This window comes from Hylobates moloch, unplaced genomic scaffold, assembly GCF_009828535.3.
Source record: "Hylobates moloch isolate HMO894 unplaced genomic scaffold, HMol_V3 SCAFFOLD_18, whole genome shotgun sequence".
Taxonomy (NCBI): domain Eukaryota; kingdom Metazoa; phylum Chordata; class Mammalia; order Primates; family Hylobatidae; genus Hylobates; species Hylobates moloch.
In genome coordinates, this window is record NW_026652293.1 from 35,876,585 (window position 1) to 35,898,966 (window position 22,382).

The following is a 22,382-nucleotide window of genomic DNA, read 5'->3' on the forward strand; positions in this document are numbered from 1 at the left end:
ACCAAATCCGTATCCCCAACTTGCCATTGATATGTTACTTGTAAGACCTGTGACCTCTGTCATGCTGCCTAGGACTACAGTGGACTTACTGACTGGGATGAATTTTAATATTCTCTCCTTGCATTCAATAATCTCGCATGATGAGCTAGGTTTTATTGTCTCTATCTTACAGATAGGAAAACAAGCTCCCAGTAACCAGTGAATAGGGAAGCTGAGATCAAGTCCCAAACTGTTCAACTCTAAAGTCAGATGGTCAGCACTTGCGCTGTTCCCCACAGTGGATCTTATGCACCAAGAAGCAAGAATTCTTGTAGTAATTAGAAATAACAGTAACCCCTTATGCTTCACAGGGCATCAAATCCATTCACTGACTGAATTTTCTCCAACATATCTATTAGCATCTTGCATACAGTATACACCAAATGTTGGCTGAATTAACAAATATTAAGAAGTTGACCATACACAGTATCATCTCTCCCTACCCTCAGAAAAAAAAAAAATGTAGCCTCAAGCTCCAGCGCTGGGTAAATTCCTCCATGCTTTAGCTTCCTGAGGTAAGATTTACAAAACCCTGTCTCTCTGAATCTTTGGGAGAATTAAGTGAGAAAAAAAAATATAAAACATATATATCTATATAGTAACACCTAGGGCAGTGCACACAAGATAAATGCCAGGATGTTATATCTACACTGGGGCAGGCTTGCAAGTCAGTGCATAAGTTAAATGCAAGAATGATGCAACACTAATTGAAATCCGTAAATGTTGGTTTTCCTTCTTAATGCTCAGTCACTACTTCTCTTTATATAGCTATTCCCTTTACAGAAACTACAATGCAAACCTCTTTGCCATTTTATGTAGACAGATCTCTGTAAACCCCAGGAGATAAGGAATAAGGACCAAGGTAAAAGTAACTTTGGGTTGCCTTTTCCTACTTGTGTCACTCCCTAGAATATGAGGTTTCCATGTAATTCCAGCTCCAATACCCACCTACAGTGATATACTTTGTCTTATTTACTATCAGTAACAATAACAATAATTACTATTTACTGAGTACCCGCTTGTTAAGAGTTTATAAACACAGTTCTCAATTCCTCCATTGCAGGGTTGTTAGAATTCTATTTTACTGGTAATAAAATTAAGACTCAGAGAGTTCAAGAAACTTGTCCAATATAAGAGTCTGTAAGGCTCGGCACAGTGGCTCACGCCTGTAATCCCAGCACTTTGGGAGGCTGAGGCTGGAGGATCACTTGAGGCCAAGAGTTCAAGACCATCCTGGGCAACACAGCAAGACCCCGTATCAAAAAAAAAAAAAAAAAACAGGCATGGTGGCTCTCATCTGCAGTCCTAGCTACTCAAGAGGGCTGAGGCGAGAGGATCACTTGAGCTCAGGAGTTAGAGGTTGCAGAGAGCTGTGACAGACCCACTGCATTTCAGCCTAGGTGACAGAGCAAGACTCTCTTAAAAAAAAAAAAAAAAGTCTATAAATGGAAAAACTAGGATTTCAACCCAGTCTTTTAATCTCAAACCAACATGTATCACTATTCCCAAAAACCATGATTTATCTTTAGAATAATCAAAATCTGCTACTGGAGCCAGCTTCCCTGATAGATGTTTCCAGCAGGGAGACTGACTGTTGCTGCAATAACTATTTCTGGAATTCAGCTTTTTTCTTTTGTTGTTGTTGTTGTTGTTTTAGTGAGGCGGAGGTGAACTATTCCTGCAGTTACTGCATTACCAGGCTGATGTGTGGAATGGGTGGGGGAAACTCCTGTTCCATCTCCCTGCTCCAAAAAATCCATTTAAAATATTGTACATGGATAGAAGACATATCAGATGTTAAACTGATAAAATTAGATGCTACATTTATTTTAGCCAAAAGGCCAAAAAGCAATTGGAATTCAACTTTTTTGCTCATTCCCTACACAGATTGTGTTTCACTCACGGCATTAAAATTCAACTTGAACATTCTTCCACACGTAGATAGCACAGTGATGGGTCAAATGCTTTTGAATTACAGCATTTATTTCCAAAGAACTAAAATATCTGAGACTTTGTTTCTATGATAAAGTCCCAGACTTCCAGGTTCAATCCTTTTGCCTCAACATACAGATTCATTTTTTTGAAAATCTTTTGATTTTCTGGCTAGGAGACCAGGATTTCTATGCTAATTCTTTTTGAAACATATATCGTGTAGCATAATCAAAATCATGTGTGCGTGCATGCGTGTGTGTAAGTGTGTGTGTGTGTGTGTGTGTGTGTGTGCTGGGGCAGGAGTGATTAAGTATAAATGCAGAAATCCTATCAGATTACATTTTGGTGCATGCTTTTTGTATTCTCTCCTCATAACTTTCCTTAAAAGTAAATCATGTCAGAAGGTGGCATTCAAGCTCGTCATTGTATTCCTACAAGTACCCAAATAACTTAGATTTCTACGAATATTTTTGAACCTTTTAATATACATTACAAATATTTTAGACCAATCACATTTTGTTGTAACATATTTACAAAACAAAAAATATATTACAATAAATATGATGAAACAGTGAATCTGATCAACAACAAGCTTTGTCACAACCAGTTATTTAGAAGGAATGCAAAAACCTGCTGGTCTGCATATATTAAGAGTTTTGAGATAAATAGGGGTCCAGAATTATAATATATCCGGAAAAGAGATGTGGGGGGAAATCCCCAAATTTCAGTTAAGTAAGATTCTTTCTCATTGCTAATTACATAATGTTTAATGATGTTTTAAACTGTGAACATTGATGAATTATCCAAACATGATACAAAGCTAATGTAGTTCTATCATTTCAAAATACGTGACATCCACAGAATATCCTTTTAATTGTTATCATTATATACTGTAGTTCACACAATATCTACAAATGTGAATGAGAAAAAAAACAGGTCACAGCAACATGTCTCACATTCCAATTTTAAATAAGACAAGCACATACTGGATCAAACATTATTTTATAATACATTAATAAATAACACCTAGTTTGTTATGGTTACTTTGAGCAGTTTATAACTGTATATTTAAAAAGAGAACATTTTCTTCGAGTTTCACATTGTCAGTAAAAGGTAAAATAAATAATGAACTTTAACAAACAAACAAACAAAAAAAAAAACAAAAGAGAGAAAGCGATCTATGTAGAACCTAAAGTATTTTTGACATGCCGCTTTTCTGGTATAGCTTGCCACAAGAAAGTTAAAACAAAAACAAAAAATGATTGTCTTTTCAAAACAACTTTTAAAAGCTTTTCACAATATTGAGCATGAACCTTTGAAGATTAGCATGAAAATCTTTTTGCCCATCTGCTTTGTGCATATATATTGTATGTATAATGCACATTGTATATGTGCACACAAAAGAGATCTACTCACCCCTTAAAATGAGAACCAGCCAACACACTGATCTGAATCCAGCCAGTCTGAGATCTGGAAGGCTTTCATTCTTGCTTTGCTTTCACAAATGTCCCTGTATGAATGTTCTTCCTGTGGATCCCCAACTACTTTTAAACAATAAAGCCCACTGTAATAATCCAATGGGTCTAGATTTGCCTTGTGGGGAGGTGAGACCTGGTTCCTCAGAGCAGATACTGACAAGCCATCTGACTGGATCTGCAGGTGAGTGCCGCTCTCTCACTGTGATCGTGCCATTCTCTTAACTCCTATTCAGTGTTGCCTTCTATTCTCTTACCACAACCGCTCACAAACCTAGAGAACACTGAGTCCATACTAGATATTGGTCCTGATAAATTGTGAACAGGCCGAACTACTTTACCACCTGTTTCCAGCTAAGAATGTTTTCTTGGCTAAACAAAAGAAGAGCATTAAGCCTTACAGCAAAATTAGATGTTTCATTTAAACCAGGTTTAGAGTTGTTGTAGTAGTAAGACTTTTTATTTAATTAATCACAGTTTTCTAAAGGGAAAGAAGGGTAGCAGCCCACCTTCCTAACCAGGAATAAAGATTTCGACATCTTCAGAGTCCCTATTTTCTTTAGCCAGCATTTTCATTCATTTTTAGCTTAGTCAGAAAGTTGGTGGTAATCACTGGACTGTAGTTTAATCACTGGACTATTATCACTCCCCACAATTCAAGTTCCTTTATATTTGTTAGTCCTCTTGACCAAAAGACATTTACAGTATTATCCTAAAGGCCTTAGTAAATTTTTACTTAAAAAAAAATACCTGGTGGTTTTGTTCTTGGAGTCTGCATAAAGCCACGCTCAAATTATATCTTTCCAAGAAAAATCTAGAAACCATTAAACCATCATATAACTCTATTATCATAACTTTTGCTCATTAATCCTATTCTCAGACAATGTGATGGGTGTTATGCCTTCATGGGTGGTGGCCTCTGTTTTCCATTTCCCTAGGTAGAATGCTCAGTAGGCTCCCAAAGGGCAGGGTGGAATGCGGTGGTTCTGCAAGGTCCTCTCACTGGAAGTTCCTCTCATGCTTTGGATCTTTTATGGTGGGAACTTTGAGAAACCAAACATCCACATTCCTTATCAATGAGAAATTAATTCATGAGTAACTTAACGGTTTAGTACTGAAAACGTGTTACTGGAGTTTTTGGTTCATCTGCGAAAACCTCAGAATTGTGACGCACACTAAGCATTAGTACAGGTCTGCTGCAGAGATGGAAAAGCTCATAAATTAATATAAGGGCTTTTGGCCTTGGTTTTCAAATTCAGACCAGGCATCATTGAGCTCCATGAAAATCATCTTTGCATATTGTTCATAGGGTTGCCCAGTAGCCTGTAGAGAAAACAAAAACACACATTAGATACCACAAACCAAAATTTTATTAATATTAAATTTTTCACTGCCAATATATGGGCTCTAAGTAATGGAAATGTTTTTCTATTTGGCCATTTCTCCTTTTCAGCTTAATCTACTATATCTGACCCAAATTACTATAACCTCCCCATAATGCCCTCCCCCTAGAAATGCACAAGGGTAGTAGTAATCCATCAAGAAGCAGACAACAGAGAGCTTGTCAGGCAGCACAAGATGTATCTCTGTTCTCCAGAAGTATCTGCCAAATGACAAAGGTTCATGACAGCCCATCTCCATTGACTGTTTTTAACTCCCATTTTCCCATTTCTAAAAAGTTCTTTGAGAGTCATAATGGGGCATACAGTTTGTGGATTTTTCTGGGCTCATTTCTCCTTCTCTTTTGATTCATCAAAATTCAAGCACTACCATTGCTTCTCATTAATTCTTCTTTTCAGACTAGTACAAAAAAATGTGGAGAGATGAAAATCAAATGCATCAAATTCAAGCCTGTGTTCCCAAGTGGCACTTCGATCATAGCTTCATGTCATATGACTGGTATAGTCTATGTGACAGCAAGATGACTCATTTCTTGCTGCATGTTTCCATGTATTATATGATGATTTCATTTGGCCATGAGTTAGTTGAAGTTCCTGACAAGGTAGAGCCCTTAGATGTATATATACTTCAATGAAAACATAAACTGACATAATCAATATAGTGATAATCAAGAGAGTGGCAAATTTAATTCCATTTTGAATATTTTATTGATTCTCACAAATTTTACTAACTACATTCTGAAGCTTTTTCATTACCATCCTAGCTAACTATACTGTTGTATCCCTAAAGGAAAGGAGTTTTCTTCTGTCCAGCTCTTAGCCTGTCCTTACTATTGTAAGCCAGGACACAATTTACTTTTTCTCTTCTTTTCTTTTTTTGGAGACAGGGTCTCACTCTGTTGCCCTGGCTGGAGTACAGTGGAGCCATCTCAGCTCACTGCAGCCTTGATCACCCAGGCTCAAGTGATACTCCTACCTCAGCCTCCCGAGTGGCTAAGACTACAGGCTCATGCCACCACACCAGCTAATTTTTGTATTTTTTTTGTAGGGACGGGGTTTTGTCATGTTGCCCAGGCTGGTCTCAAACTTGAGGGCTCAAGCAATTCACCTATCCCGGCCCCCAAAAGTACTGGGATTACAGGCATGAGCCACCGTACCCAGACACAATTTACTTCTGAGCCCTAAAAATTAATCACTGGGTAAATCTTACTCTCTCTAAATAAGTCCCTGTAATATATAGTTTGATATCTTCTTTCTCATTTCATAAAGTGTAACTATTTGTTTAAATATCTGATTTTAGCTCATCGACTTAATTTTATTAAAAATAGGTCATATCACCCAGCACATTTAAAGTAAAACACATAAGATAATGAAACAAGGACCTGACAAGTTACACAACAGGGCAGGTTATACCCACTTTATCTGGGTGCACCACCAGGACAGCCTTCCTGTACACCTTCTTCACCTGCTCTGGTGTTACCAGATCTGCCATGCCAACTGGTTTCCACTTGGTCTCCCCAGCCCACAGCACAGTATGCATCGTGGAGAGAAGGGCTCTGATATTTCTTTCTTTGCCTTCAATCCATTCCAGAATCTGTAAACACAAAGGGGATTAAGAAATTCAAATGCTTACTTACTAGTTCAGAAGGTTTCCACTAGGACTCTAGAAACCCCTTCTGCTCCAGCAACATCAAAACACTTAGGGCAACCTGTATAATCCAGGCTGTTTCCTCCACCAGGAATGCTTCTCCTCCTCAACCTCCTACCTTGTCTCCCTGGTTAACCCTATCATCCTTCAAAAGCCTGCTGAGGAATTTCACATTGTTAGACTTTGCGAGTTTGAATTCCTTTCTCTCCCATCCCCACCCCCAGAGTTATACTCAATATAAACTCCATGAGGGTAGATACTGCACTAAATAAGTAACCCTTAAAAAAGGGCCAAACTTCTCTAGGCTACTCTACCTTAAACATATTTCTACCATAATATGTACCACACTTTATTGTAATTGTGTGTTTCTCTTTGCCTGCCATTAGGCAGAGCTGTTTGAGGAAAAGTATTATTTCTTATATATCACTGTATCTCAGAACCAAATAATAAACCTGGTGCAGAACAGAGCTCAAAAAGGCTTGTTACATGAATTGACCCATTTAGCCATTTATTTGAACTATGAACATTCACAGTTTGAACAAATGAGGCGATTAAGTCAGAGGGATCCTAAAACTGTATCAGCATTGAGTACCTAACAGGAGTTCAGCTAAGTGAGTGTTGCTGGATGAATGGTTTAGTCACATTAATGACAGCTACCCTCCCAAACAATTACATACCCTGTACCAATTAAATAATCAAACATGGCTTAAATGAAATAAACAGCTTTCTTTTACAGGAAACTGTCCGAGTTTGCCTAATGAACAAAAGTTATTGAGATGAAGCACAAAGTTTTTTGAAGAAATATTAAGCCTCTGTGGCATTGCGTAGAGTGAAAAACGTGCAAATGAAAGACCCTACATTGTACTAAAAAATGTATCAAAGAATCTAAGTTATATTAGATGTATATTATATACATCTGCAACAAATCTGTCAGGAAATTATACAGAACAGTGGTATATGTTTTCAGAATGTGTTAAGATTGACTTGCCATTCAAGTACTGGTTTTGCAAATGCTTTAATACAGAGACAGATTACATCCTCCTCTTTCAGTTTGTTGTAGTATCAGCATATTTAGTATTTTGTCACATAGGAACTCAACCTCTTCATCTGTGAAGAGCATTCCAATTCTCCTGATCTTTACAAACTCTTCCAGACCTCATACCACTCATCAACATAACCACCCTCTGTTTCCCAGCGAATCTGCATCCGCCTGTCCATACAACATCTTCATCTATGAAGTTATGTGGTTTTTTTCAGCTGTGAAACAAAGGGGTTAGATTTGCTGATTTGCAAACTTAAAAAAAAAAAACAAACAATGCTGAAACATACTAAAACAGTATGTTGATTTGAGGAAAAAAGTATGTTGATTTGATTTGAGGAAAAACCTCAAATCTAATTTTACCTAAAACTCCAGAATCAGAAAGAGAGAAAAGTGGAACTGCTTTGGTTAAAAGTAGAGGAAGACAATGGGGAAGACAGGAGCCACACTTCCCTCAGCCTTTCTCTCCTCTACTTTCCAAAGCTCCAGGTCTAACGTTGCAGGAATTGGTAAGTCTCAGGTACATAAATATTTCTCTATCGGTAGAGAAAAGATCCTGGGGGCTTCAGTCAATCTGGTTTAATAAAAAAGCTCTAAAGGCAGAAAGAGAAAACATAAATAATGCATTCTTCTTACCAGCAAATTCTAATGACTCATCTTTAGAATGTGAATGCCATCTAAATAACAAAATCACCTCTTAGAAAGTGCCACTGCTCATTTGAACAGGCAAACAAAAGAAATCTACATTGCCATATCATGGAATAACATTTATTTTATTAAAGAAAGTAAACAGTGTGTGCAACCTCCTCAAAGCTACTTTGCTATTAAAGGGCACAGCTGTACTCAAATCACAGCTGCAAAGACCAAATGAAATAGAGTGGCCACCAGAAATCTACTATCATGCCTTTTATAGGTGATATGGTCTGAATATATATGTCCCCCCAAAATTCCTATGTTGAAATTCTAACTCCTGAGGTGATGGTATTAGGAGGTTAGGGCTTCCTATTGGGAGGTGATTAGTTCATGAAACAGACTTCTTATAAATGGGATTAGTGCCCTTATGAAAGAGGCCTGAGCAAGACCTCTTTCTTCTGCCTATGAGGACACAGGGAAAACACCACCATCCATGAACCAGGAAGATGGCCCTCACCAGACACCAAAATGGCTGGCACCTTGATCTTGGACTTCTCAGCCTTCATAACTATGAGAAAAAAAAAAATCCTGTTGTTTATAAGCCACCTAGTTTATGGTATTTTGTTATAGCAGCCTGAATGGACTAAGACAATAGGTTAGTCTCATGCTGATAGCTCCATACACATGACTTTATCACATGACTTTGTCATATAGGATAATCAAGCTGCGTCAGGGACCTCACTCACCTTTAATTTCTCAGGATCCATTTCCTTAGCCATTTCCTCCTTTCTCATCTCAGCTATTGTCCGAGGCCCCTTTTTGTCTTTGTGAGCATTGAAACCTTGACCAGAGAGTAGGTCTTCAAAATCAGCTGCTTTTTGTTTCCCTTCTGCAATATAATTTTTGAAAATCATTATAGTTTTCATTCTTAAACATAATGCTGTATCATTATCTCACAGCATCTGGAGTCTTCAAGGTGTTTTTAATATGCATTCAGTCCCTTAACCCTCATGCTTGCTTACCCTGTGAGTAGGGTAAGAGACTCTTGCATCCATTCTACAGATGATGAAAATGAATCTGTCCAGAATCATATATGTGGCAAGATTAAAACTGGAGGATGGATCATGAAGCCAAATCCAATTCCATTTCCACTGTACCTTCTCTTTAGATGAGGATACTCATTATCCCTCCAGATTATAACTAACTCATATCAGTGTTGGCACTGGGATCTGGGTTTTGGTACTTGAAATTCATGCATGCTACCACTTCTCTGCCCATATTCTGTTGATATTTTAGTCAATCACTTTGCTCTTTTTCTACAAGTCTGGTTGTAGCCTCATAATCTTTCTCAATTTGTTTGGAGAGGCAGCTGAGCATGGTGGCTAGGAACAAAGACTTTGGACCCCAACTCCCTGGGTTTGAATTCCAGCTCTGCCACTTATTAGTGATGTAACCTAGGCAAGTTACTTATTATCTCTATTCCTCAATTTCCTCATCCATAAAATTGGGATGGTGTTAGGAATACTACTCACCTTATGGAGTTGTTTTGAAAATGAATTAGTTAACATTTAAAATGCTTAGAACAGTGCCTGGCTATCTAAATGCTTGTTAAAACAAAATAGAACCAAAACATAACAGTCCATACAGTCAATTCAAATCAACCAAAATCAGTTTTTGAGTTGAAAACCATTTGCTATCTCTATACTGTAAGACATACACATACCTGTACTTGCACACACTGAAATGTAAGTGCTATGAAACTAGGGATTTTGTTTCTTGTTCACTGCTGCATCCTCAATGTTTTCTACACTGAAGATGCTCCATAAGTATTTGCTGATTGAAGTCACTCGCCCCACATCTATCTACTCAAAAATGGAGGGGAATTGGCATGACTCTATGGAATTGTCCAGGAAATATCCCTGCTAGTCAAGAACAAACATGATGTTACATATCCCCAACAACTGAATTCCTAACATGCTGGTGTTGTGAGAAGCACCTGTGTTCTAGCCAGTAGAGTGTAGCAATAAAGGGCAGGGGTTCTGGAGCCAGATTGCCAGGGTTCGAATCCTGGCTCTGTCACTTATAAGCTGTATAAATTTAGGGAATTACTTCATCCATCTGTGTCACAGGTTCCCCACCTATGATATGCAGTTGGTTTTGAAGATTATAAGAAATAATACAGGAGTCCCCCCACTTATTCACAGGAGGTATGTTCCAAGACCCCCAGTGGACACCTAAAACTGCAGGTAGTACCAGACCCTATATATACAGTACTTTTTTTTTTTGATCTGGTAACCGAGATGGCTACTAAGTAAGTAATGGGCGGGTAGAGAATACAACATAGATGTGCTAGACAGAGGGATGCTTCACATCCTAGGCAGGATAGAGTAAGATGGTGCGAGGTTTCATCACGCTACTCATAACAGTGCACAATTTGAAATGTATGAATTGCTTATTCCTGGAATTTTCCATTTAATATTTTCAGACTGCAGTTGACCTCAGGTAACTGAAATTGCAAAAGATAAAACCACAAATAAAGGGGGATGACTGTACATGAAAAATGCTTAGGATAGCACCTGGCATACAGTAAGTACTCAATAAATGTTAGCTACAGCTACTAGGAAGAGCAGAAGAATTGCCTTTCCACGTTCCATAGGGAGAAAGGCCTCTTCCCTCACCATGTTCCTATGTACTTCATTGCAGGGTCTGACAACATCAACTGAAATATAAAATGTACCAAAATAGGCTTTTAATAAACTCAAATCTAACCATCCTTCCTATGCAAAAATATTACTTTTCACTCATTGTCAAGATCCTATCGAGGGTATCCTCCAGCCTCAGGCATTGGCACCATCATAGGTACCCCGCTGATCTCAGGAATCCACCAAACAGAGCATAAGAAAGACCAAGTTTTCCAAGACACATACAGTCCTCCAACTGAGACCAAAGGGCAAATATGACCAACGTGCTTGAAAGATTCCCCAACTTTTTCTTCCACTTCCTCTTCCAAAGGAATAACAGCTTTAAGATCCATCTACCTCTCCACTCATATCCCTTCAACATTCATTTAGTGCCTACCCTATGCCAAGCACTATGCTAGGTGCTAATGATACCATGGCAACTAAGACACAGTCCCTGCCCTCCATCTGGTTCCAGTCTGGAGATAAACAGACAAGTGAGCCCACAGTCACAAAATGGTATAAATGTCAGGAGCATAGTCAACCCAGGAGGCTCCAGGTACAGCGTCAGGGGTAGGGATCATGTTGTGTCTCTACAACTGTAAGATTCCCTCAGAAACTACTGAATTGAAACTACCCAGAAACTACTGTCACCTTCAGACAGACACATTCAGGCAGTGTGACAACACAGACAGGCTGCCCTATAGCTAGGCCCCATACCATTATCCTTACCCAAATTACTTGATCCTTTCCCACGTTCGTTCTGGCCCCCAGGCATGGCTGAGAAGCTCACATTGTAGTTGGGTCGGTTCTGGGGAGAAGAGTGGGGCATGCTAGGCTGAGGCTTAGGCTGCGGCTGCTGCCAGTTGTAGGCACCTCCCTGCTGCCACCCGCCACCCATAGGCTGGGGAGATGCCTTCTGTGGCGAGCTGAGAGGCGGGAATCCTCCACCCAATCCAGTTGGTGTGGTGGGTTTGCTGGCAAATGAAGAAGTACCTAAAGAAAAAGATAAAGAAGGTAAAATTATTTTGAGTGGCCTCTAACTCTTGTGTCTTAAGACACTGTTTGCAGTGGCTTTAATAGCCATTCCCTTGACTGACAGCATAAGTAATCTTCCTAATATAGATAAAGGAATTGCAGGCATACATATTATTTCCTTAATCCCCACAATAACATTTTTAGGTATGTTTTAATGGCCTCATTTTTCCTTCAGATGAACAAACTGCAGGTCAGAGCAGTTAAGTGATTTTTCTCAGAGGCCCACAGCAAGTGGCTGAGCCGAGACTTGATTCTGGATCTTTGCCTCCAGGTCAAAAGAACCCTGGCTCTTCTCACTGTGCCATCCTTCCCCACCCTTCCATCTTCTAAGCAGATTCTGTTTCTTCACTAGAATCAAATTTTTAAAAAAACTACCAAATGACAAGAATGGGGAATAAAACAGTAAGTCCACTCATTAAGGTGCTACTTAAACTTTAATTATTAGGATTAACCATTTTTTTGTTATAAAGCATGGTTAGTGCCCAAGAGTAAATAAAGATGTTCTGAAATGTCACAAGTAGGTTTTAACTTCATACTACTTGCATTTCACTGAAGGAGAGCAAAAGCAGTCAACATTTGATAACTTTAAACAGGACAAAGGATCTTATTCAAGCTTTAAAAATGATGTTATTTTGTGCCAGGAATTTAAGGAGAATCTTGATTCCATAATCTCCAAACTTTTAAGCACTCACTTCATACAAGCTGGGCTGTGTCCAAAATATGAAAACCAGCTGTGGCTTGCATTTAAAGAGGTAAAATGAGAAACTGAAATGTGCTATCTCCAAAGACCCTTTCATGTAATAAGTCTAAAGTAACAATAATAAAATAACTAATATTTATATAGCTCTGTAGAGTTAACAAAATGTGTTTATGTACATTACTGCTCAGATCTACACAACACTCTTAGGAGGTAAGTAGTATCACTGGCTCCACTTTAAAGATAAGGAAATTAAGGCTCAGAGAGGTTTCCTGATATGCTCATGATCCCACAGCTAATTAATGGAGCTGGGATTAGACTATGTGCATCCTGCCTCCAAATGTCATGTTCATTTACTGCACTCAGTAATCCTTAATTCCTCTCCTAATTGCTAAGCCTTTCACTATAACTCATCCCTTACTATCTCTTCTTTCTATAGATACTTTCCCTATTCTGATCCTGAGGCTCCACTTTCCTTCCCTACTGGAAATGCATCATGATCACTGGACTTACCATCAATCTGAGTTTGAATCTCAGCTCTATCATTCATTCTTGCATTCATTCTTCATTCATTCATACATATATACACTAATTCACCACTATTTGACGAGCATTACCAAGTGTCATGTACTATGCTGGGCACTAAGAATATAGCTGAAAACAGGATATACAGAATCTTTGCTCTTCTAAAGCTGGGTAAAAAAATCTCACTCCTTTGAGCCTCAGTTTCTTCATCTGTTTAATCAAAACTATGTCTATATCACAGGTATACTGTAAAGACAACTATATGAAAGACAACTATACTGTAAAGACAACAACTATATGAAAGTATTTCACAATTAAGCAAACAAAGAGACGTTATATATTATAAAATAATGTAAGCTCATATGCTAATAAGCACATGCCTGGTACATCTTCAGGGCTCAATGAACACTTGGTGATAGGAAACTGTAATGACAGGGCTTGTCTTCAAGCTTGGCATTGCCCCACTCATTCCATAACTAGCAGCATGAAGTCCTTCTTCCTATGTCCCTGAGCTCTCCTGCCAATAGCACGGGAACACCCAAGACTTGGTATTCATTCTATACTGGGGTTTCATTTTATATTTAAGGAAGCTTACTCTGTTCTGAACATATGTGTTTTTTTATTTTAAAATTTGGTAAATATGGAAAAGCCGAAAGGACTAAGAAAACCTTGCCATATGCCTACCATACTGTCAGTTATTCATTCGTTTAGGAAGCACTATTGAGCATCCTCTAGATGCCAGGCTGCAGATACAGCGGTGAAAAAGCAGACGCTGACCCCGCACTCATGGGGCTCATCAACATTGCAGGACTCTCTGATGTCTACCCTTCTAGAATATTTTCTCCCTATGCTCAGCAAGTCTAATTGTTAATGCTATTGAAGCAGAGAACTGACAGAAATACAAAGTGGTAGCTAAATCCAGAGACCACTGCAATCCTCATTAAAAGCAAAGCAGTAGTTCTCAACCTTGATTGTGCATTAGAATTACCTGGGGAGCTTTTTAAAAAATGCTCCATCTTGTGTAGCCCCTACAGTAGTGGATGTTTTACATTCAATTAAAGTTTCTTCCTCCTACTGTAGTGCAAGTTTCAAAGAACAGGAATGTCATCTGCTTTGATTCTTTATTACATCCTGAATGCCTACCACATAGTAAGTACTCAAAAATACCCGTGAAATGAGGGAATTAATGCTCAAGGGTAGAAAACCATTGACTGGATGAACTGAACTGACACCCCTTCTTACACTCAGCTACATCAACCTCTAAACCTTTTATGAGTGCAAGCTCCAGAGCTAGACTTCTTGGTGTTGAAAGCTTGTGATTTGTGCATGTTACTTAACCTCTTGTGTCCCTGTTTCCTCATCTGTAAAACAAGGATTATAACAGTCACTACTTCAAAAGATTATGAGGAAGATTAAATGAAATGATATATATATGTAAAGCACTTCAAGTAGTGTCTGGCACATAGTAAGGCCCCAATAACTATTAACTGTTACTTTTATTGTTTTCATTATTTGACATTATATATTTGTTAATTTATTATTTGATTCCCCTTTTATAATATAAGTTTTATTAAGGCAGGAGTTTTGTTTTGTTTTGTTTGTTTGTTTTTTTACTAAAACAGTCCTAGCACCTAGAAGGCACTTTCATAAATATTTGTTGGATGAATAAATGCATTAAAAATAAATAATAAATGAGATTTTATTGAAGTAAAATTTCATCTGATATATTACTTTAAAATTTGAAATTTTCAGTAAGATACAAAGAAAGGTGGAGAAGAAAATGACTGCATAAAATAATTTTGAGAGTTCTTAAAAGGGAAAAACATCTAAATAGTACAAAATGGAAGATAAAGATGCTGACACAAGTTACAGACAACAACGGTAGCCAGGCTCACATTCCCTCCATCTGGCTCTAAATGCCTCAGGAGGGCTTTCTGAGATCACAGACTATCAATATGGCCAAGATAAACCTTTGTGTCAGGGCTACACCACCCGTACTTAACAAATCTGCATTGCCCTAGAGGAGGAAGGAAAAAGGAGGAAGAAAATGTTTCAGAACACATTAGTCCAATGAACCCCTCCTTGAAAACAGGTTCCTTGGTGAAATCAGTTTGAGAACCCTGGACACTGTGTCCCTTTTAGTGGTAATCAAAATCCATGGAAACCAGTGCTTCCCAATCTCACTTGCTCTCAGAACACTTATCCTGTAACATCTATTAACATATGGTGAAAATATTCTGGCAATACGATACTTGAGTCTATTTTCTGTGTAGAATTTTACAAATTGACCGGAGAGCACCACAGTTAATGGAGAGAAGGGGAACGGTGTGAAGATCTCACAGGTAACATCACCGTATCACAGTAAGTGTTCTGCAAGGTTGGTATCATGTGGCACAAATCCATCCGACCAGCCCTGTCTCATAGTGTTTCCCTACGCATTACTTTTGTGCAGCCAAACTCTGTTGCCATGAGCCCCTGAAAGCTCTAACTTTATTCATGCTACACATCCAGAATTAGGCACTGGAGAAATGAATCAATAAAGATGATTTCTAACCCCATATCTGATTCTCGCTTTCCTTTTTTAAAAAGCCAATCTCAGGTTTCAGAGGATAGCTTAAGAATACACACTATTTGAGGTTCCAGGTGACAATACCAGCTTGCTGTAACACCAAAGACTGAGATTTGAGGCTTTATAGCTATAAATAAATGTTATTTGTATCTTGATCTTCTGAGTTTGTACCTAGTGTCCCAAGGTCGGCAAAAGGATCCAGAGTCTGGGGTTTGTTTTGATGGGTGGGAGTACCATGCGAGGATCCGGTTGGGCTGGTGGCAGCTGACTTGCTTCCCATTCCAAAGCCTCCTGAAAAGGAAATAAGGTCATTGAAAATGAGTTAGCTGTTTGAGGCTGAATTCTGAAATTCAGAATTCCAGAGTTACTGTTTATTTGTCTCCTAGGCAAATTAGGACAGGGTTTGAAAACGTCTAAGAAGTTGCTAGACCATGTTTCCCTGACCTGGGTGAATGGTGGCCTTGAACAAGGACAGAACACAGAAAAGACAAATGCTGTTTCCAGGCCACAAGTGTGAACTATTATTTCCAGTGTTTGTTTTATTTCCAGGTCCTCATGTCACTCTTTCCTATAGGATTTGAAGTTAGGTCTGGATCTGGATTCTGGCTTTGCCAATTCCTGAGTGACCTTGGGAATCTTGCTTAACATCTTTGAGCTTCAGCATTTTACCATTAGTTTTAAAAAAGAGAAATAATATGAAACCAACACCACAGGCAACAAAAGAAAAACAAATGGGACAATTGTCAAGCTAAAAACTGCTGTGAGGGAAGGTAACAATCAACAGAATAAGAGGGCAACAGGGTAAAAAGACTCATCTCTCACCATATAAAAAAATCAGCTCAAAATCCATTAGAGATTTAAATGTAAGACCCAAAACTACGAAATTACCAGAAGAAAACATACAGATGAATACCAGAAGAAAACCAACAGATGTATAAAACCAACAGATGTATAAAAAAATACTAACATCACTAATCATCATAGAAATGCAAATCAAAACCAAAATGACATATCACCTCACTCCTGTCAGAATTGCTATTAAAAAAAAAAAAAAAAAAAACATGTTGGCAAAGATGTTGAGAAAAAAGGACACAGTTGGTGGGAATGTAAATTAGTATGGCCATTATGGGAAACAATTTGGAGGTTCCTTAAAATATTAAAAATAGAACTCCTATATGATTTATCAATCCTGCTACTGGGTATATATCCAAAGGAAATCAAGTCAGTATGTCAAAGAGATATCTGCACTCCCATGCTTATTGCAGCACTATTCACAACAGCCAAGATATGGAATCAACCTAAGTGTCCATTAATGGATGAATGGATAAATAAAATATGGTGTATATACACAATAGAATACTATTGAGCCATAAAAAGGAGGAATTCCTGTCACTTGAGATGACACGGATAAACCTAGACAGCATTATGTTACGTGAAATAAGCCAGGCACAGAAAGACAAATACTGCATGTTCTCATTCATATGTGGAAGCTAAAAAAGTTGGTTTCATAGAAATAAAGAGTAGAGAATGGTGGTTACCAGGTGCTGGGGTGGTTGGAGGTAGGGCGGGGATGAGGAGGCATTGGTTAAAGGATATATTATTACGGCTAGAAAGGAGAAATAAGTCAAGAGATCCATTGTACAGCATAGTGACTTTGGTTAATGATGATCTACTACATTCTTGAAAAATTCAAAGAGAATGGATGTTAAACGTTCTCACCACAAAAATGATAACCATGTGAGGTAATGCATTTGTTAATTAGTTACATTTAACCATATCACAGTGTATATGTACTTCAAAACATCATATTGCACACGACAAATACATACAATTTTATGTGTCAATTTAAAGAAAAATCTTTTTTTTGAGACAGGATTCTCACTCTGTCACCCAGGCTGGAGTGCAGTGGTGTGATCTTGGCTCACTGCAGCCTCAACCTCCCGGGCCTAAGTAATTCTCCCATCTCAGCCTCCCAAGTAGCTGGGACTACAGGCACACACCACCATACCTGGCTAATTTTTGTATTTTTGTAGAGACGGTGTTTTGCCATGTTGCCCAGACTGGTCATGAACTCCTGGCCTCAAGGGATCCTTCCACCTCAGCCTCCCAAAGTGCTGGGATTATAAGCGTGAGCCACTACGCCCCAGCCAAAGAAAATTTTTTTAATTAAAAACAGAAGGAAATCCTGTCACATGTTACAACACAGATGAACCTTGAGGATATTATACTAAGTGAAATAAGCCAGCCACAAAAGTCAAATGCTGTATGATTCTCCTTATGGGAGGTATCTAAAGTAGTCAAACTCATGTAGAAGGGTGGTGGCCAGGGGCTGGTGGAGGCAGAGGTAGGGAGTTACTTAGTGAGTGTAGAGTTTCAGTTATGTGAGAAGGTCAGTGGGGAGGTGGGTTCGTTGTGGGGATCTGTTGCACAACAAAGTGCATGTAGCTGATAATACTGTATTGTACACTTGGAAATTATTGGCAGGGTAAATGTTATGTTGTGGGGAGGGGGTTGCTACAATAAAAAAAGGAAACGGCAACTGCTTCAGAAAGTTGTTGTGATAAGCCCATTGTGTATGTGTTTGTATGTGCACGCGTGAACTTAACTTGCTCACTGTCAGGAGCAGTCACGCAAGACAGCTCCATAAATGCCATAGTGGTCATGAGGAGGAGACCTTACTGATGACAGATAAATCCCACCCTGAAATAAGTACTTTGTAAAGAAGGAAGAATATTCACATTTGTCAGCATCTATACTATGCCAGAAATTCTTATATAAGTTTTTTTTATTTAAACTTACACAACTGTGTGGAACCAAAATTATTATCCCCATTGTTCAGATAAGAAAACTGAGGCTCAGATTTGCCAAAAAAACCCAAGAGTTTCTAAGTGATAGAGTTTGATATATATTTATATCCATCTGATTCTACTGTCAAGATAAGACATTCAGCAAATGAAATTTAGAAAAGCTAAATGGTGTATGGTAAGTAGCACTATCATGTCACCAAGTGCATTGGGAAAAGCTCTTCTAGAATATGAATCTTTAGGAAAAAGTGACACAAATTACACAGGTAGGCCACAATACTCTGTGAGTACTCACTTCATCTTGGGTAAAGATTATGCTTTTGCAATTGTATAAATGTGTACCGAAAATAACCTGCTTTTACCTGGTTTAGCATGCCAGTCCCAACCTCCAGAAACATCTGGCTGAATGTTCACAGCAGGCGTACTAGAAGCTGCAAATGCGGAAAAGAAAAAGAATGAGAACAAGAGAGCTCAGAACCCACTTTTCTGAGTTCACAAAGGATAATGCCATTCCATCCCTGAAGCCTGCATGGCCCCAGCAAGATCCCAAGATATCCACTCCTCCTTCTGGGTTCTTACCACACTCTGCAACACTCGATATGTTCTGCCTTCACCTATGGTTGTTCACATGAGGCTTGACAGAAAATACATATTATTTGTCTCTGCTCCTTCATTGCCTCACTTTGGTTTTACCTCCATATCCACACACTTTGAGTTATCACTGAGCATGTGTCTGTCTCCATTCAGTTGTGAGTCCCTCGAAGGCAAGAAAGAACTATCTTATGTGTGTGTGTCCCACCTCTAAATTTAACACAAAGTCAGTGTGCAATAAGAAAAGGGGGAAAACACCTTAAACTCAGTTTACCTTTGCTAAGCATTAAGTATAGAGGCATAATCCACTTAAAACTGACATTTTGTTTTCTCCTCTGCTGTGACATGAGTTGAGAATCATGAGTCATGCAGAACATGTATTGGGCACTGGCTATACACCATCACCATGCTGGTTGTCAGGGATGTGTCTATGGTACTCAAAATAAAGTCATTACAGCTTCAAAATAAATCATTCTGACCCCCCCTCAAAGTTCCAAACATATAATTTAAAAGAAATATTTGGCTAAAAGGAATCAGGTGTACTAGAGGAATACATGTGTGTAGTAAGTTTTTTATACATCTATAAAATCTATATAGGAAACAGGACGCCATGATGAAGAATTTCTTTCTGAGGTACCTCTAGGTTTTGCCCACACAAATTAATGATTAAAATGTAAATACTAAACTGACATTGCAACTGGGATTTAAAACACACACACACACACACACACACACACACACACACACATCACCACCAGAAGGCATCAAGATTAGCATTCCAAATCTTTTATTTCCTTGTTTTGTTTACTTAGTACCAACCAAGTCATCTAGTACCTTTCCATCATTAAGTTAAAAAGGATATGCCATTATCAGCAATAATAATTCTTTCTTTTCTATTTCTCCCTTCTCTTTTTACACAGTAACCCATTCCACTGAGGTGGAAGTTAGACGGTTTTGCTAATATGTTCTATCTGATTTCCTTTAAGCTCTGATCTTAGTCTTACATCCAATTAAGATGTAGAAGTAGGTATCAGAACTTCAACCTTATTGCTAATAAAACCCACAAACCCTTATGACTACCTAACACATGCAAGGCACCACACCAGGGGGACAGAGACTAAAAGATGCATTATCTATCCTCAAGAAACTTAAGGTCTGTTAGAGAAACAGGAATGTATTTTTTCAAAAAGGTAATTACCTAATATTTTAGTCTCTATTTTGCCTTTTATTATCATTATTTATTTGTTCTTCCAACATCATGCCCCAAGTGATTGTTCTCTTCAGAATAGATGTTCAATAAATATTTGTTGAGCCCAAAGGCAGTATTTTTTTTATTTTCACAAGAGATTGGCGATGTCTTGCAGAAACCCGGGGGAAGTACCCTGAGGATTTGGAGGTGGGCAATCTGACCTCCCAAAGCAGACATCTGAGTGTCACCTATATTCTGTCCTATATGAAGACGGTGAGTTGATTCAGTAACAGTGAAATGATCATTGCTTTCCCAACAAGGAGAGGAGAAAATTCTTTCCACTCGCTAGCACAATACAGGCCAAAATGAGAAACGTAACCACAAAACAAAGGAGTACTAACTGGCCTAAACTGGGTGATAAACATCATGTTCTAATCAGCTCATCAGAAACAGAAAACTGGATCCAAAACTGCCAAGCTGCCAAGTATGAACACCCGCGTCCATGGGACACAAAGGGTAGTACTCTTATTAAAACAATAATTTCAAAGTATTAAAATCAGGAAAACATATAGCCTTATGACACTATCACTGTGCATCAAAGAAACTTTGATGGGAAAAATGAGTTAATTCATTTTATATTTAATATTGGAAAGATAGATAGCACCTAGCATGTGCCAGTAATTCTTTTAGGCACTATGGATGCATTAATGAACAAAACAAAATTCCCTGCCTTTGTGGAATTCATGTTCTAACAAAGAGAGATAGATGACAAAACAATGTAACACATAAGTTAATTATTGCATATACTGGAAGTTACTAAGCACAACAGAAAGTGGAATGTAGAGTAGGGCAGGGAGATGAGTTGCGATTTGAAATGGAGGAATCAGAGTAGACTCCACTGAGAAGGTGACATTTGAGCAAAGACTTGAAGGAGGTGAAGGACTTAGCCACACAGATGCCTGGGGAAGAGTATGAGGCAGAGGAAACAGCCAGTGCAACAGCAAAGAGGCCAGTACAGCTGGAATGCAGAGAGTAAAGTGGGAGAGAATGGGAAATGAGGTCACGGGCACTGCGATGCTAGAGCATACAGAGCCTACATAGACCATTTCAAGGACTTTGGTTTTCACGCTGAGTGAAATGGGGAGGCATTTTGAGCAGAGCAATTACATGACTTAACATTTTAAATGAGTGAGAAAACCAACTCTACTCTACATTCCTGCATCTTTTCTCCTACAAGCAGTCAACATCCAATCAGGAGACTCTCTCAAGTGAGCATGACTCATAGGTAAGAGGAGAATTTCTTGTATATTGTCCTGAGGATGCACTTCAAACAGTTTGAGATTAAAGACTAGTTGGAAATGAACCATAAAATTTGTTCCTGGACTCTTTTTTAGTCCCGGACTCTTTTTCAGTTTCACCAGTGTTGCAAAAGTCATCTTCCTTTTGCATTGGCATGGTTTCCCAAAGTCAACTGATGACTGGACTGCATTCTCCAAGCAAGCTCAGGATGCCTTCAACCATACATCACCTTCTAGGTTGTGGACAATAATGTTCAATAGACTTCAACATCAGGAATGAGCTACAACTCTCTGGCTCAAAGTTATTTATCCCTCACTGCAGAGCTCCGGTTTTAATCAATGTTACCTAAGTGACACACTTTTATAAATGAATGTGATTATTACTCTCTATACAACCTAAGTCTCTAACATAGAAATATAATTTGGGAAAAAAAAACTTGAAGGGTGGAGCCAAGATGGCCGAATAGGAACAGCTCCGGTCTCCAGCTCCCAGCCCCAGCGACACAGAAGACTGGTGATTTCTGCATTTCTGCTTGAGGTACCGGTTTCATCTCACTAGGGAGTGCCTAACAGTGGGTGCAGGACAGACGGTGAAGCGCACTGTGCGCGAGCCGAAGCAGGGCGAGGCATTGCCTCACTCGGGAAGCGCAAGGGGTCAGGGAGTTCCCTTTCCTAGTCAAAGAAAGGGGAAACAGACGGCACCTGGAATATCGGGTCAGTCCCATCCTAATACTGCGCTTCTCCAACGGGCCTGGAAAACGGCACACTAGGAGATTGTGTCCCACACCTGGCTCAGAGGGTCCTGTGCCCACGGAGTCTCGCTGATT

At 38.8% G+C, this 22,382-nt stretch overlaps 1 protein-coding gene and 1 non-coding gene across 6 annotated transcripts in view; both read right to left on the reverse strand.

Moving 5' to 3' along the window:
* Positions 1-1,701: 1,701 nt before the first annotated feature.
* LOC116458184 (U2 spliceosomal RNA) lies at positions 1,702-1,892 on the reverse strand. The gene has a single exon (XR_004245244.1). It is a non-coding gene; the product is annotated as a U2 spliceosomal RNA (small nuclear RNA).
* Positions 1,893-2,436: 544 nt separating this feature from the next.
* Positions 2,437-22,382, reverse strand: part of DNAJC6 (DnaJ heat shock protein family (Hsp40) member C6) — a 168,050-nt gene continuing 148,104 nt past the window's right edge. For all 5 annotated transcript variants that reach the window (XM_032137541.2, XM_032137544.2, XM_058430343.1 and 2 more), the window contains 6 exons: positions 18,840-18,908; positions 15,845-15,964; positions 11,577-11,840; positions 8,913-9,055; positions 6,264-6,440; positions 2,437-4,769 (listed from right to left, as the gene is read on the reverse strand). In XM_032137541.2, the coding sequence (XP_031993432.1) occupies positions 4,668-4,769; positions 6,264-6,440; positions 8,913-9,055; positions 11,577-11,840; positions 15,845-15,964; positions 18,840-18,908 (875 nt within the window). In that variant the 3' untranslated portion in view covers positions 2,437-4,667. The remainder of the gene's footprint in view (positions 4,770-6,263; positions 6,441-8,912; positions 9,056-11,576; positions 11,841-15,844; positions 15,965-18,839; positions 18,909-22,382) is intronic.